Source organism: Corythoichthys intestinalis, chromosome 16 (assembly GCF_030265065.1).
Source record: "Corythoichthys intestinalis isolate RoL2023-P3 chromosome 16, ASM3026506v1, whole genome shotgun sequence".
NCBI classification, from domain to species: Eukaryota; Metazoa; Chordata; class Actinopteri; order Syngnathiformes; family Syngnathidae; genus Corythoichthys; species Corythoichthys intestinalis.
In genome coordinates, this window is record NC_080410.1 from 10,157,609 (window position 1) to 10,175,853 (window position 18,245).

At 37.9% G+C, this 18,245-nt stretch overlaps 1 protein-coding gene across 1 annotated transcript; it reads left to right on the top strand.

The window, feature by feature from the left end:
• The first annotated feature begins 3,542 nt into the window (after nt 1-3,542).
• Nucleotides 3,543-17,164, top strand: slc25a17 (solute carrier family 25 member 17). Its single transcript, XM_057816964.1, has 9 exons — nt 3,543-3,697; nt 4,060-4,120; nt 4,197-4,263; nt 4,471-4,622; nt 11,312-11,428; nt 11,496-11,644; nt 14,153-14,248; nt 15,881-15,966; nt 16,227-17,164. Exons 1-9 carry the CDS (start codon nt 3,641-3,643, stop codon nt 16,378-16,380), a joined length of 939 nt encoding a protein of 312 aa, XP_057672947.1. The 5' UTR covers nt 3,543-3,640; the 3' UTR covers nt 16,381-17,164.
• Nucleotides 17,165-18,245: the final 1,081 nt, after the last annotated feature.

Sequence of the window (18,245 nt, forward strand, 5' to 3'; positions counted from 1 at the left end):
TTGTTCTCCCCACTGTATGTTAGTCTGTGGGGAGCAGGTGCAAGAGGCTGAACAGACTCTGGTCCGGCGGCTGAATTTATCTTGGGTTTACAACCCACATACGAATCCATCACCGAAACAGCACAAACGAGCAGCAGTGGAACAGCTTGAGGAGCCTGTCAGGGAGAAACGAGGAGCTGTCAGGCAGCCCACAGTCAGAGCTGAGGAGGGGGCGCGTCCCGGGTCCCACTCAGCGCAGCAGCCGCAAATCGGTAGGGAGCGTGTGTCAGTCAGCCTTCAGTAAAATGAAAATAATAAAAAACTACCTATGCTCCACTATATCACAGGGCAGGCTAACAACCTAGCCATGCTCCATTGAGTGTGAGCTTGCTCAAAAACTCGATTTTACTGATGTTATAAATTACTTTGCTTTCAAAAAATCTAAGCGCATCACTGTGTGAGGGCTTGATAACCCCAGGGATGTGAAGGGGGCAGGCACAGGATGTTTAGTTATACTGTTTTTTTTGCTTAGCAGGCAGGCATAGCACACTCAGTTGTATTGTATTGTAGCCTACATGGGACAATAGATGGAAATTGTTTGTTTATATTGTGTCACATGACATTACGGTCTGTTAAATTTAACTGTCCATCTCAAATAATTTGAAAATCTACACTTAAAAGTACTGCGTATGTTGTCGTGACAAGCCCGTGGCAGGGGTGGGGTGGGGCTGGGGGCCTATAATCCCCGGGCCCCTGCCCGTCTGTTGACAGCCCTGAGCCCCGTGCAACTATACCATAACTGAGCACTAGAGGCAGCAACACTAGCACAAACAAGATTAGGAAGGTGAACAAGATATTAACCAATAAACACCACCACACTCTTGTACAGTAGGTGACGGTATGCACCTGATACTTGCTTGCAATCAGCCATTAAGCCAAGTTTTGGAGTTTTTGAGCTTGTTCTGTTTACAGTGCAGTCAATTTTATTGCTTGTTTTTTCCATTCTGCACAGTTTTAAATAAAACTGAGCAGTCAATTATTTTTCTGGTATGTATGTGTATACATCAGGGGTGAAAGTGGGCCAGAACGGTCAGGAACGCAGTTCCGGTATAAGATTCAAGGCCGGAACACAGTTCCGGAATAAGATTCAGGGCCGGAATGCTGCCTGCGCCGGTACACGGTGCTTTGATTCCAAAAATATGACGGCAACTGTCAAAACGCTATGTAAACACACAAAAAAGCTAAGCTGCCATACATGCATTTCATCTCCAAGAAGAAAACAATCCACCAACATCAGATTTACATACACAAGTGATAACAACAAGCATCATAAAGTGCTTGTGTAGCGTAATCCGTTTTCACCTATATTTATTATTTATTTTATTCCACGGACGGCATGGAGGTTTCCCCAGCTGCTGCAGTTATCTGAGTCTGACGATGATGAGTCAACTCAATGTGCGAATGCATGCAGCAAAGCAAAACGCCTGGACTAATTTAGCCGTTCAATTGGCTGACATACTGACATGTAATCAGCAGAGATAGTTATGTCTGATTGGTTCAAATGTGCATGTTTCCTGGAACAGCAAAAAAAAAAAAAAAAGTTGAATTGATGCAACAAAAAAAGGCAATGCAACAGAAAATGGATCAAATCTTTCAAAGCAGGGATAGACTTGAGGAGGCTTATTTATCATATTTAGTTTTATTTGCTCTGATGGGGAGGTTCAGAACATCTTAGCTGTCAATGTGCACTTTGGATTTATATTTGTTCATTTATGTTGGGCTACTTATTCATTTCCTTATGATTTAAAAACTTCAATGTTTGCGCAATCTTCAAAATATATTGTATTTCACTCTGCATAATATAAGTCATTTCTACTTATTTTCCTGAATGTATGTTACTTATATCTTTATTATTATAAAAAAAGAAAGCAAAAGTAAATGTTTACATTAACTTCAATTTTAATATACATCCTATGTTCTTAAAGTAGTTAAAATTGAGATTTGAGAATTAAATTTAAAATCCTCGTTCTTACATTTAAGACCATTAATGGGTTGGGGCCATCTTATCTCTCCGATGCTCTGGTTCCATACCGCCCCAACAGAACACTCCGCTCTCAGAATGCAGGTCTACTGGTAGTTCCCAGGGTTTGTAAGAGTACTGTTGGAGCTAGAGCCTTTAGCGACCAAGCCCCTGTTTTATGGAATCAGCTTCCAGCTAATATTAAAGAAGCTGAGACAGTCTGCACATTTAAGATTAGATTAAAAATGTTCCTATTCAGCAAAGCTTATGGTCAGGCTAGTTGAAGTCGGAGTAGACTCGAAGTTTAGTCGAAGCTGCACTAGAAGCTATAAAGCTGGGGGAAGTACAGCCACTGAGTTCTATCTCCTTTTTTCTCACTCTACCTACCACTTATCTTACTTTATTTCTATTTTCTAATGTTAATATCTAGTTGTCTAGTCTCTTCATCACTAGTCACCCGGTGTCCCCTTTCCCCCCTCCCCTCTGGGGAGGGGCTATTTTTCAGCTGCAGCCTTCTGACTGTCCGGACCCCAAGCTGGATGGACGTCCTCGTTGCTACCCCCGTCTCATCTGGCTAGATGGACCTCTTCTTGTTCCTTTACTCAACCGCATTTTTTATGGACTGTAACTTCGTCTGCTAATTCCCATTAGCGTTCCTGGGGCTTCCTGTCTATCCGTCCTGGGAGTGGATCTCTCCTGACTGTGGTACTCCCCAAGGTTTCTCGTTTTCTCCCGAAGACTGGAGTTTTTGGAGTTTTTCCTTGCCGACATGGAGGGTCTAAGGATGGGGGATACCCAGGACTTGAATTTATTTATTCATCTTTGTTGCTTCGTTTGCTGTTTCTGATTGTGTATCATATTGCCTTTGCAAAGCCCTTTGAGACAACATTTTTGTGATCTAGGGCTATACAAATAAAATTGAATTGAATTGAATTGAATTTGACATTTAGTATGTAAGGAAATGAAGGAAAATAAAAATTAGTAGATGGAGGTTGGGGTTTTTGCTGTTTTTGTTAACCTTTATTTTGCAAATCATTGAAAATATACAATTTTGAATGAAAATCAGTTACTGTATGTGTTCTAGAAATAACTGTGCCAAAACAGTTTTCTTTGCATTTCAGTAGTTTTAAGAGGTTTGACCCCACCCCCAGCCCCACCCAAAATAAATAAATAAACAAAATTTCTGGCTCCATGGCGACCTTCACGTCGGGGAGTTCCGGCAAGAAATTCTAGCCACTTTCACCCCTGGTATACATATATATAATATATCACATTTTTGCATTGGGAGAAAATACTTTTACTTGAGTAACTTTTTTCTTTGATACTTGAACCTAAGTAGTTTGTTGCATCATTCTGTATCTGTACTTTTACTTAAAAAAAATAAAAAAAAAAGTACTTCATCCACCACTGCGCTTGATGTATTGGACGTCTATCGCCGTCACTGGCTATTCCTGCGATGGCTTCTTGTCACTACACTACCCACAATGCCCGGTGCGCAGCAACTGACAAGCCACAGGAAGTGATGTGTTGGTGCGCTGCATAAACATGTAACTACTGCATCTGTTTCACACAGGCGTGAGGCTAATTTCTTATTTTTCGTGTGGTAAAAAAAACAACAACAAAACTGATAATTCGGTCAACATGAGTTTCGAAGTTTTATCGTATGAAGGTTTGGTGCATGCTGTGTCCGGAGCAATGGTAAGTTAGCTTGAACACGTTTGCCACAGTATTTAATTATAGTGCAGATACCATGCAGGGTGCAGTTGTATACGTTTGTATAGATTTATAGACTACACGCAGAAGTTCCTAATTGCCCTCTACACGTAGAATTAATGGACAGAAGAAAAAAAAAACATTAAAAGCAGCTTCCTATATTTTTGCTCAAAAAATGGTTTGGTTTTTACTACTGTCTCAGTGTAATCGCAGCATGCCTTTTTCGCTTACCCATTGGGAATTCTACAGTAGAGACGCTTAATGTACGCATTTTTAAATGTGTATGTTAAAAGAATCGTCCCAAGTAGAGGAAGGTATTATTTGCCAATAACAATAACTTGTTTTAGGGAAGTGTAACAGCCATGACAGTCTTCTTCCCTCTGGATACTGCCAGACTAAGACTTCAAGGTAACAAAATATTAACTTATCAATGTCTTGTGTATTATTTGCATGCTGATTTATATGTCCTGTGTTTGTTTGGAAGTGGATGAGAAGAGGAGGGCCACTTCAACTCCAGCCATTCTAGCAGAAATAATCAAGGAGGAAGGACTGTGAGTACCACAATGGAAGTAGAACCATTCATCCATTCAATTTCTGGAGTGCTTGTCCTGAAAGTTTGCTTCTTGCATAAGAATGTGCAGGTGTCGTTACTGCTATGGCCAATGAGTAATATAGTCATAATCATACTTGTCCTTTGCCTTAAGAAATTTACAGTCTGCACATACCCAATTAAGAGTGTTTTGTGCCCCTTTCTATAGGCTAGCACCATACAGAGGCTGGTTCCCAGTCATCTGCAGCCTTTGCTGCTCCAACTTTGTGTACTTCTACTGCTTTCACAGCTTGAAGACCAGCTGGCTAAAGGGACAACGGTCAGCACCTTACACTGACTTACTGCTTGGCATCGCTGCAGGTAACAGTAGAGCTGGGAATCTTTGGGCACCTAACGATTCGATTACGATTACGATTCAGAGGCTCCGATTCGATTATAAAACAATTACTGATGCACCCCCCTCCTTTTTTAAAAAAAAAAATTTTTTTTTTTTAATGTTTTGTACATTAGTTCCAAAATAGTTCAAAAATACTCTCAGGCTAAACCAAACTACTATTTCAGCATCAAGTTAACATATAGCAGTAAACAAATATACAAAAATAACAGTAAATAAAAAAACTACAGTCCCCATTCTGTATCAGCAGCTTTAAACTACATTCAATTAATTTAATGTTGTCAATCAACCGTTAAAGTTGTTAAAATTGCTCCTGTTATTCCATAATTTCCCTTTTGTCTACTTTCGGCATGTGAAACTTTTAAAACTATTTTAAAGATAGATTCAAGTCAATATTTTACCGATTTAGGAGTATTTTAGATAAAAAGGTAATTAGGTTTGCTTGGAAGGTTCGCTACAACAGCCTTGCAGGGAAGTGTACTGCTTTAAGATGGCGGCCGTTTACTAACGCACGCATCTAGCTTTTTGTAGATGTGCTGCAACGCTACCGAATCAATGGTGCATCTAGTCCTATATAAATGATATCTATTATCCATTATGTGGATGTACTTGTAGCAGCTTTTCGGCAGCAATCAGATATGTTGTTGTGTTTTTTTATCTCGTGGAATGAGTTGAGCTAGAGCCGTGAGTTGAGCATTGGCATTACCCGAGGGGCCGGATAATGAGAAGCATGATGTTTAGCTACTCTCGCTCCGTTCTTCCTCATTGCGTACCGAAAAGCGCACAGCGCACTGAGTGTGTTGTACTTCCTCTTTACTTGGCATATTTCAATAATCGGAATTTGGATGTTTGTGAATCGTTCTCGAATCTTCCACGGCCGAATCGCGAATAATCTAAGAATCGGAAATTTTGCACACCTCTAGGTAACAGGCTTATTTTTAAACGGTCTTTTATCATCTTTCAGGCACCACTTGTTACAGATCACTCAGAATTTGGGGTGTAACAATATATCGATATGGTGATTAGAGCCGGATGGTATACCGAAAATTTACCGTTACCGAAATTCTTCACGATGATCGACGTAAGTTTGACCATATCGGTAAATTCGGTAATTTAATAAAACAAGAAAATATACGTTATTTGTCCTGCTTTGACTCTGTGCTGTCCGGCTATGTTCAATCCGTTTTACGAAAGCAGTCAGTTTGCTTACGTATGAAGTCACGTGGTTATCAGGCAGACAAACAAACAGAAGCTTGGTAGGTTAATGCTAGCGGCTAACGCTGCAAGCAAACGTGATGGAGTGTGGCTTAAGGAAGCTTCGCCAAACTTTCACCCGATATTAAGTAGATTCTTGGCGGCATCCAGACGGGCGTTCACCCGCTGTCCTCCCTGGTTCTCACGATTTCAGGAGAGGATGCTTTCAGTGCTATCTACTGGTACCCAGGCCACAGGCTAACACTAGCGGCTAACGCTACAAATGAACGTGATGCAGTCGGATAGTGGCTTTAACCTTGTCGAAACGGCTGTACTTAATGAGTGGATTGGGCACGGACTGCATCTAGCCATTAGTATGTCACATTATTTTGTATATATATGTGTGTGTGTGTGTGTGTGTGTGTGTGTGTGTGTGTGTGTGTGTGTGTGTGTGTGTGTGTGTGTGTGTGTGTGTGTGTGTGTGTGATTTTTCTGATAGCTTTTATGATGGTAAAGCATTCAGCATAAAGTACAATCCAACAGTGAAACCTATAATATGACCGTTTAATGGCCACGGCTATTTTTCTGTATGTGCTTGCTTTATTCTGTGTCATTACTGCCATCATAAAATGGTAAATGTTTCATTGGCATAAGAGCAATATAGCTTTAATTTGTGTGTTTGTGTGTGGGGGGGGTGCATGTGTGCGTGCATGTATTAAAAAATGCTTTGGGAAAAAAAACTGAAACCTTAACGTAAACACTTGTGTTGAGTAATTATGTCACAGCAGCCATTAACAATAAGTTGTCTGTTTGAAGTATACTGTTCTAGCTGCAAGTCATTTGCGTTACAATGACATGTTTGCACAGTTATATTGATTTTTATAATGTTGTACATCGTTCAAGTCATACAAGCTGTTATAAATGTTCATACTTTAATTCTTATTGTTTACAATATATTTTTATGTATTTAATTTTTAGACTGTGTGTAAAATTGTTAAATACGTTAAATTGTTAACTTTGTATTTAATGCTTTGATTCAGATTTTCAAATTATATAACAGTCCGCTTGGGCAAATTTATCGTCACTTATCGTTATCGAGGTAAATCTGCTCAATTTACCGTGATACGTACTTAAGGCCATATCGCCCAGCCCTAATGGTGATGTATCGCGATACGTTGTATCCACAATAAGTTATCGATATGCTCCCACCAAGAATCAATATATCGTTTTTAAAAAATGTAGGGAACCTAAGACTTAAAAATGCCTCTAATAAGCCTCTAAAGCCTCTATTAAGACACAATTGTTTTCTTTTACTAAAATACATTATTAGAAACACATAAAATATTGCCATTGATTTAAAAACCTATAATATTTAGTACATGTTTGACCTACGGAGGCACCATGTTTTAGGCGTGCAATGGACGCTCGGGTTGATGACGTAGATTGTCACTCTCACTCGACGAATAATACCGAGTTACTGCAATTCCTTCTACGTGGCAAGACATTCAACAAATATTACTTACTATTTGTGTTTTTATCTAGTCTTTTATTACCTTTTCATTGCCTTAAAATACTTTTTGCATATGTTTCCCTCTCATACTTTGTGTTTTCTTGTGGTAGCTTTAAAGCAGATTGTTGATTTTTTTTTTGACCCCAGTAGTCACGTAGCATATTTAACCCTTGAGAGTCGAAGGACGCGCCGGCGCGTCCTCAGCGCACGTCGTCTTTGAAGCGCCCTCGCGTTTTAATTACGTCACCCACATGCCGTTGGTTGGTCTCGTTTTAAAGTGCGGAAGTTGCGGTTTACTCTCGTTGTTATTTGAAGTCAATCGACCAACTAAAACGTGAGATATTGTCATTTAAGTTTCATAGTTTTATTGTCCTCTCAAAAAAACATTAAAATGCTGCATGGATAATTTGTTTATGTCTATATTTCCATCATTTCTTGTCCTTTTTCAAAACGGAAGCTCCATGAAAAAAACACAAATCAAACGAACCCTTTTGAAGTCACAGTGGAAGCACAACATGCGTTTTTTTTTTTTTTAAATAAATATAACTGCCGTGCAAGGTTCCACCGAACGAGAGGGAGGAGTGTTCTGAAGCAGCGAGGTGGCGACCGACGGCCGTTTGAATCGAGCGAGCGTCTTTGTGTGACTTTGAGAATGAACGGATAACTAAATTTAGTGCAAGCAATTGTGCTTTTTGATCAACGTGAGGAAGAGGATGGTCCAAATTCGTCATCATCGTCTTCTTCGGAAGAGTCCTCAAGTGAAGATAGTGACGGATTTGAACACGTGGGTGACGCCATCGACGAGCAGAGGTAAGCCAACCCACTTTTTTTTTTTTTATGCTGCTGAAAAAGTTTCTTTTGAAAGTTTATTTTGATATTGCAAGACAAAGTTAATTTTGATGCAATATAAGTGTGTGTTTGTGTATATAATAATAAAATGTGCATATCGGATCAAAGTATAATTTGTGGTCTTCCTTCTATATGAAGATTAGGGATGTAGCACATATTCAGCTATGGTATTCTTTCTATTGTCATACATATAGATTTCCATTATTATTTATTTCTGTATATATTTTTATTTTATACTTTATTATTTTCATAAATACTGACTTTTTTTCATGTACATTTATAGTGACAATGAAAGTAAAGTGAAATGAAAATGGAAGGGTGGAAAGAGGACCGACACCCCATGGAAGTGTGGGCTGTGTGATGTAGCCCTGTGTCTAATTCCAGGACGAAACTGCTTTTCGGAGTGGCATGCCAGAAAAAAATTTAACTTATTTATTGTAAATATTTTTGAAAATACTTTTTTTCCCAATGTTATATATATATATTTTTTTCCCACAATCAGTCTTCTCAATTTGTGTATATAAATGTGTGTTCAAGAAGCTTGATTGTGTGTACATAGTTTTCATCAGGTGATGGGCCGCAATACCTAAACTCATATAGAGATGGCCTCTAAACACTTTTTGTGTTAGATGGTATATTTTTTCACTGTTCTTCACTGTTTGGTCTGCTGTATATAACCTGTTTTGACTAGAGCATGTATAAAGGCAAAAAACGCCTATGGCTATACCTGTTGTTTATGTTCAATTGTCAAATATAAGACTATTTATTCTAAGTTTTTTTGGTTGAATGTTCATCCTAACATGTTGAATAAATATTACAAAGTTTCAAAACGGTTCGTTACACATGTTTGGTTGTCAATTGGACATCAATATTAAAAATTTTGACAAAACGATTTTGGAATTTTTGGTCTTTTTGGGCCCAAAATGATGATTTATAATTGGTCAGTGAAGGAAACAACAGTTTGGACATGAAGTTCAAGGTGTCACAAAAAAAGGGACCAAACCAGGCCATCGTAAACAATTCTTTCTTTGAAATATAAAGGCAACTTCAAAGGCATGCAAAATAAGACAAAATAGGCCCAGACCTTAAAGGGTTAAACCACCCTTATTTGATATTACTAGGTTGAAGTATTTTCTTAAGGCATATTTAGTATGTTCTGTTTATATGCATCTAAGCAAAACAAGCTGAAAGCGCACGGTAGTACTTTGGGTGTCCAATTCGCCTCTTGTAGACGTTTCGCCGGTGTAGCACATATTGGCAGAACACCGTTTTTTTTTTTTTTTTTCCCTCCTCTCGTCTCATCTCATCCCGTCCTTCCTGTTTATTTTTTGCTGCTCGGAACCAACTAGTTAAAGTGATTTTACAAATATAAACACCAAAACATGAAGAGTGGTTTCAATATCAAATTACATTGGAACGTTTATCTTTTAAGAACTACAACTCTTTCCAATGGCGTAGGTTTGCATAGAGAAGGTAGGGACATAACACTACCAACTTTTCAGGATGCTCAAATTGTCCCCACCAACTTTTAAGCAACCTTATTTGCATTATATAATGACTTCAGTTATATAGGATATTTAGATTGTCTTCCCATATGTTGTAAGGATAGAACTGATCCGACCTTTCTTAAGTGAATTACAGTACTTTCATTATGTTCATACTTACATTGCCCCCTTTTCACTTGCTGCATGTGCCAGTCCATTTTTTTCCCTCAAAAGCACATTTGATTGGCTGATGCCATCACCCCCTTCCCCCCCTCACACAAACACTGACGCATTCACAGCCCGACAGAAATACAACCTCCTCCGCCCCCTTTTGAAGATTAGGGATATTACAAGTTTTTTTTTTCTGCCAACAGCTGCCACTGTAAGTAATGTAAAAAAAAAAAAAAAAAAACGTCCATGTTGTGGAGGTGGGAAACACACACCACTAATTTTGCTGCTGAAAGCCCGACCTGCATTAGAGTTAGCATACCATTAATCTATGTGAATTTCTCAAACTCGAGGAGGAAGCTGCGTTGAGAGAAATATCCTCCTGTATGTTTTCTACTGTTAATGTTAATTAAACTACGAAATGTAGTGAACTAAGGTTTACCGCCTTATAAATAGACAATTGATGATGAACAAGTTTGTATTTCTTTTGTATGTTCATATAAATTGCGTTCAAATTTTGCAATTTAAATTTGGTAATAAAATCCTGGCTTTTATTCTGGAAGGTTTCCAAATGTGTCTAGTAGTTTTTGAAAACAAAGGTTTGAATCAAAAGACGTATAACCTGAACCAAAACACATGAAAGTGAGTATAAGTCAATACAGATTTATTTTGCATTGATCATTTAACCTATAAATTTATTAGGTTCATAATGTCGAAAAGGTAGCCCTGAGTGCGTTCACCCAGTCTGTTTGGTCTTATAAATGTCCCTTCCCCAGCAAACCCTACCAATGTTTTGACCAAAGCTACGCCATTGAGTCTTTCTAGCCGTGGATCCTTTTAATAACGGAACAGGTTGCTACCAAAATTTCCCGTTGAAACAGTGTCTGTTAATTCATTGACGGCGCTAGACGTCCAATGCATTTTGACTGGGAGGAACGAATGAACAACTACACTACTGTCTACAACACTGGTCTACGAGCAAAATAGTTCCTGGATAAAAGTAGTGAGACTTTACTAAATTTGGGTCACTAAAAAGACAAAATGAGGTCAAAAGTGTCAATTGGCTATAAAGGGAAAATGGGTATTAATTGAAATGGAAACTGTTATTGCTGGGTTAAAATATCTGCCTTAAAAAATTGTCTACCATTTTGAAATATAAATGTGTAGGCAAGAGATTTGACATGATAACCTGTTTTCAATATACTGCATAAATTGTGGTGTTTTGGAAGTGGACAAAATGCATTTAAGTAGACATATTTCATAAGCCGTGGCACACACTGATTTATCCATCTCATGTCAAATGTTGCAACTTTTAAAACTGATGTTATTTAATTACACAAATGTATCTTTGTAATCAAACTTTACATAAAGGAAGAAACAAATAAAGGTTTCATATTATTTACAGTTGAATAAATTGGCCACTATTAAATCCTGTATTTGTCTCCTGCAGGGGTTGTAAATGTTCTAGTAACCACTCCATTGTGGGTGGTCAACACCCGGCTGAAGCTGCAAGGCTCCAAGTTTCACAACACAGATATTCAACCCACCAACTACCAAGGCATTATGGGTAAAATAAATCATATTTTAGCTGATTATTCTTTGCTTGGAATTTATTTTTACTGATGTTGTGGCAGATGCATTCGTGCAGATCATTCGTGATGAGGGAGTGGGGGCGCTTTGGAACGGCACCTTTCCCTCACTGCTGCTGGTCCTCAACCCTGCCATCCAGTTTATGATTTATGAAGGTCTAAAGAGGCAATTGAGGAAAGGGGTTCCCAGGGAGGTAAGGTGCCTTCCAACACACCTTCCAACTGTGACAATTTTGAAAAAGGGTTTTACTTGCAATGCATTCCTGCTTCTGAATGTGACCATCTTCATTTCTAATGCTGCATCGAAGCATTTTCATGCACTATGCGTGGGGGAAAGTAGACTTCATTATGAGGGTGCATCAAATGAGCCTTGTTAATTTCGCCCACATGACTCTTGCGAGGATTAGGCACACGTCAAGGGGAATGTCGGGAGTGCATCTGATCAAAACTTGAGTGTGGAAATCTCTTTTGGCCTAGTGGCTAAAATACAGCTTAAATGATCAAAGCACAAACTAAGAACAGATCTTCATAATCGACTCCACGCTTCACTCATATCCTATCATAGACTGCGAGTTTAAAAAACATTCCACACACTCCTGTTCTAATCCCACCTTCATGTTATTTGGAAGTCATCACACCTTGCAACATTTTAAGCAGTGGTGGAATGTAATGAAATAAAAGTACTCTGTTACTGTAGTTAAGTACATTTTTGTGTATCTTTGATTGAGTTCGAATATAAAGTGGTACTTTTTACTTCGCTACATTTTACAGCGCATATCTGTACTTTTTACTCCACTACTTTTCAAATTGTCACCTGCGTTACACGTTACTTTAGTTTTTTCTTCCTCATTGTGAATTGATTGTTTCGTTTTCATGCCTGAAGGCACAATCGATAAGCCGCATGCAACTATACTGTAACTGAGCACTAGAAGCAGCAAGACGAATACAAGCAAGATTAGGCAGGTGATATTGACCAATAAACACCACAACACTCTTGAATGTGGCGGTATGTACCTGATAGTTGCTTACAATCTGCCATTAAGCTAAGTTTTGGAGTTTTTGAGCTTGTTAAGCTTCTGTTTACAGTGCAGTCAATTTTATTGCTTGTTTTTTCCATTCTGCACAGTTTTAAATAAACAGAAGTTTGTTCTTTGAATATTGACTCAGATCTCTGTATGTATGTATGTAAGTGTGTGTGTGTATGTGTATATATATATATCTATATATATATATATATATATATATATATATATATATATATATATATATATATATATATATATATTAGGGCTGTCAAAATTATCACGTTAACGGGCGGTAATTAGTTTTTTAAATTAATCACGTTAAAATATTTACCACAATTAACGCATGTGCGGAAGGACCCACTCACGCATTGCCGCAAAAAGGCTACAATGGTGCTGTATTATGGATATTGAGAGCCAAGAGGCAGGGTAAAGCGATTGGAGAGGACACAGGCATTCATTGGAGATGCGCTATTAGAGATATAAGCTTTGGCATCCATTCCACAACAAATATAAATGTTGTGGCAAGCAGCGTGGGGAAAAGCTTTTTCTTAACACCATGTATTCATCACAACACTGAGAAGATATACCATTTACTGCCACCACTGACAGTCATGGTTGCAAGTCAACTTCCCATCATGCATTTGGGCAGTTCAGAACAGTTAAGTCGCTACAGTATCATTTGGTGAAAGCACAACAAAAATGATATTCCTAACTCTCAAAAAAAAAAAAAAAAAAATTCACAAAAAGAAAAGCGCTCTATGCAAAGAGAACTGGCATTCCAAATAGCTATGCAAAATAATACTGTTTGGTCAAACACTATTTAAACATTTCATTAGCTCAACAAATACACAAGATGGAAATATTTAGTCACAGTATATAAACTATCAAAATTATTATAACTTGTAATTCTAAAAAGATAAATGTAAGTACAAGTCTTTCTATCCGTGGATACCTTTCACAGAAAGAATGTTTATAATGTAAATGCCTTCTTGTGGAGTTATTGTTATAATAAACAAATACAGTACTTATGTACAGTAAGTTGAATGTATACATCCGTCTTATCGTTCCATTCCAACAATAATTTACAGAAAAATATGGCATATTTTAGAGATGGTTTGAATTGCGATTAATTACGATTAATTAATTTACTAAAAAATAAAAGCTGTGATTAACTCGATTCAAAATTTTAATCGTTTACAGCCCTAATATACAGTGGGGAGAACAAGTATTTGATACACTGTCAATGGGTTTGACAGTGTATCAAATACTTGTTCTCCCCACTGTGTTTGTGTATATATATATATATATATATGTATATATATATATTTTTTTTTACATTTTTGCATCGTGAGAAAATACTATTAATTTTTGCTTGTAAAATAAATTTGAAAGCAAGTACTTTTGTACTTTACTTGAGAATTTTTTTTCTTAGATACTTGTAGTTTTACTTAAGTATTTTCCGCACCTATAGCTGTACTTTAGGTTGAAAAAAAGTTACTATTTCAACCAACACTGATTTTAAGTGATTCAAATTGACAACAATAATGTTGAGTTGTTCTAGTATGCTTTCCTGACATTTTGCCTGGAGAAGTGTACAAAGGGGCTTATGTAGGTTTGTTATATCCAATGGATGTATGCAATGTATATGGACGTTTCTCTCTTTGTCTCTCCTCACAGCTCGCCTCTTTTGAAGTTTTCATGATTGGTGCAGTGGCCAAAGCTGTTGCCACAACTGTGACTTATCCACTGCAGACCATACAGTCAATTCTTAGGGTAAGTGTTATGCATATCACCTTCTTCTTCGACACTTGATGTTTTACAGTTTTTCTCAATTGCTTTGGTACATTTTTCAGATCAGAGTTGAAGTTCTCAAAACTACTTTTTCAATCCTCGCAACATCGTATCAGTAGTGCACATCAAAAAAGCAGTTTCTCATTTCTTTGAGCAAGTTGCAGATATTTTTGTAGAATCCTCTGCAGTTTCCTACATTATCAGTTGCGTCTGTCATGATGGTCAAAAATGGATGATCAGGGGTCTCTATTGAATAGTCTCACCACCCACAGTATTTAGTCATTACTTCATTGCATAAGTCTTTACATGCAAAATGCATGGACATGTTGTCAGAATATGTCAACATGTGTGTGCATATTCCTAAGCATTTTCGTTACTTATTTTACGTAACTTATTTTAACCTGCTAAAATTTGTGATTGTTTGGGACAATGTGGGTTTCCTCCACTCCATCATAATCAAGCAACCCACAACAGAATGGTAATGGAGTTCCTCCCACCATACACCCCATTCCTCAATCCCATTGAAGAATTTTTCTCCACATGGAAATGGCAAGTGTATAATCGTCAGCCTCACACTCGGATGGCTCATCTTGATCCCCTGAATTCAGCATGGAGTGACATTACAGCCGATGCCTGCACAGGCTGGATAAGGCATTCAAGAAGATTCTTTCCATGCTGTATAGCAAGAGAGGACATCCATTTTGACGTGGATGAAAATTTGTGACCCAACAGGGAGGAATGTTAAGATGTTTAGAAAGAATGGGGAAAGAATCCCGACATGTAGCACTCAAAGATTAGTTGTGCCGATTGTCTTATGTTCACATTTCTAATTTTGCTTTTGTTTTATTTTTCTTTGTGACGCTTAATGCCGTCTTTTGTTCTCTGTATCGCAGTGAAATGTTCTGTCAAGAAATTGTAGGAACAGTAAAAGTGTCAACTGAATCTTGTCCAGTCTCTTGCAATCAATCTCCCACACACAATGGTGTAATTTGCACTTTTCATCAAAACCTACGTACACCATCTTCAGCATCAGAGCCTTCCACCAGAGTAACTGTTCAATTGAGAGCATGACTAAGCCATTTGACGGTCTTCTCTGTACACAATGAAACAATGACTTGCCATTCTGACAGCTCTCACATGTTCATTGACACAGAAATTTAATTTTGAGTGATAAACTAAGTATTTTGCACATAAAAATGGCTTTTGCTGGTAATCCATGTTGTTTTGCTACTTGTGCGTTATGTTGTGAGGATTGAACAAGTAGTTTTGAGAATTTCAATTCTGATCTGAGAAACGTACCAAAGCATTTGAGAAAAACTGTACATGGACAACTCTCTGACAGCCAGATTATAGAAACCAAATACGAAATTCATAAATATTTTTTTTTTTATTGTCCTTCTGTTTTTTTTTTTTTTTTTTTTTTTAAACTTTGATTTTGACTGATCTGGATACAGGGTCCAAGCATATGAGAGCAAGGTTGTTATTTTTTCGCATTATGATTTCATCACATTTAGAATCTTATGATGCTAGATTCTAGTTATAACTGAAATTCTATGTCAACGGTGCAGTTGGCGTAGGGCGGTGCTCTTGATTTATTCTTTTTAATTTCCTCAGTTTGGTCAGTTTAACAAGTCAACAAGCAAGTCAACACTGTTGTCCAGTTTCATGGCAGTGAAGTGTCTGCTAGTCAACAGAGTGAGGTGGGTGCACTATTCACTTTATTTGAAAATGGCTTATAATTTGAAGGTTTTTTTTAAAATGACAATTACTAGATATCCTATAATACTATAAACTATACTAATAATAGACATACCACTAGAGAATTAATAGATGAAATATTACTCCGTTTTCATGATAGATTAAATTTACGCACAAAAAACATGATAAGCTATCTCCCACTACTTTTACAGGTGTCATAAAGTACAGTTTTTTCATATTTAATTAATGTTTCCTTCCATAGGAAGTTTGGTATGTTGGGTCTGTTTAAAGGCCTGGAGGCCAAGTTGCTGCAGACGGTCATGACTGCTGCCCTCATGTTCCTTCTCTATGAGAAGATTGCCAGCTGCACCTTCAGAATTATGGGACTGCGTGACCACTACAAACACAGTCGCTAGCAAAATTCTTCCCGACCATGGATACCCACTGAACTGTCCTTATGCACTGATATATTATTGTAATCCCCTGTTATAGATCACGTGAACTTTAGCCTAGCCAATGGATATTCAAAATCAGATGAATAAATGTACTGTCTCAATAAATCTTATTTAGTTTACAGGAATTGCTCATTTTCAATACATACAGTGCTGGCCAAAAGTATTGGCACCCCTGCAATTCTGTCAGATGATGTTCTTTCTCCGTGAAAATGATTGCAATTACAAATGCTTTGGTTGTAATATCTTCATTTATTTTGCTTGTAATGAAAAAACACAAAAGACAATGAAAAAAAAATTATTATCATTTTACACAAAACTCCAAAAATGGGCCGGACAAAAGTATTGGCACCCTCAGCCTAATACTTGGTAGCAGAACCTTTAGACAAAATAAATGCGAACAACTGCTTCTGTTATCCATCAACAAGTTTCTTACAATGCTCTGCTGGAATTTTAGATCATTCTTCTTTGGCCAGCTGCTCCAGGTCTCTGAGATTTGAAGGGTGCCTTCTCCAAACTGCCGTTTTCAGATCTCTCCACAGGTGTTCTATGGCATTCAGGTCTGGACTCATTGCTGGCAACTTTAGAAGTCTCCAGTGCTTTCTCTCAAACCATTTGCTAGTGCTTTTTGAAGTGTGTTTTGGGTCATTGTCCTGCTGGAAGACCCATGACCTCTGAGGGAGACCCAGTTTTCTCATACTGTGCCCTACATTATGCTGCAAAATTTGTTGGTAGTCTTCAGACTTCATAATGCCATGCACACAGTCAACAGTCCAGTGCCAGAGGTAGCAAAGCAACCCCACAACATCAGGGAACTTCCGCCATGTTTGACTGAGGGGATCGTGTTCTTTTCTTTGAAGGCCTCGTTTTTTTTTTTGTTTTTTTTCCCTGTAAACGCCTGTATTTTGATGCCTTTTCCCAAAAAGCTCTACTTTTGTCTCATCTGACTAGAGAACATTCTTCCAAAACGCCTTTGGCTTTCTCAGATAAGTTTTGGCAAACTCCAGCCTGACTTTTTTATGTCTCTGGGTCAGAAGTGTGGTCTCCCTGGGTATCCTACCATAGAGTCCCTTTTCATTTAGACGCCGACATATAGTACGGGTTGACACTGTTGTACCCTCGCTCGGATTGGAGGACAGCTTGAACTTGTTTGGATGTTATTCGAGGTTCTTTATCCACCATCCGCACAATCTTCCGTTGAAATCTCTCGTCAATTTTTTCCGTCCACATCTAGGGAGGTTAGCCACAATGCCATGGGCTTTACACTTATTGATGACACTGCGGAACATTGAGGTCTTTGGAGATGGACTTGTAGCCTTGAGATTGCCCATGCTTCCTCACAATTCTGCTTCTTAAGTCCTCAGAAAGTTCTTTGGTCTTCTTTCTTTTCTCTATGCTCAATGTGGTACACACAAGGACACAGGAGGTTGAGTCAACTTTAATCCATTTTACCTGGCTGCAAGTGTGATTTAGTTATTGCCATCACCTGTTATGTGCCACAGGTAAGTAACAGGTGCTGTTAATTACACAAATTAGAGAAGCATCACATAATTTTTCAAAGGGTGCCAATACTTTTGTCCGGCCGATTTTTTGGAGTTTTGTGTATAATGATAATGATTTTTTTCAATTCTCTTGTGTGTTTTTTCATTGCAGGCAAAATAAATGAAGATAGTACCAAAGCATTTGTAATTGCCATCATTTTCTGGGAGAAACTGAGCATTATCTGACAGAATTGCAGGGTGCCAATACTTTTGGCCAGCACTCTACCAGTCCATATGATAGTAACTAAAAAACACCACAAATATTGACTTTTATTGATTTATAAATGT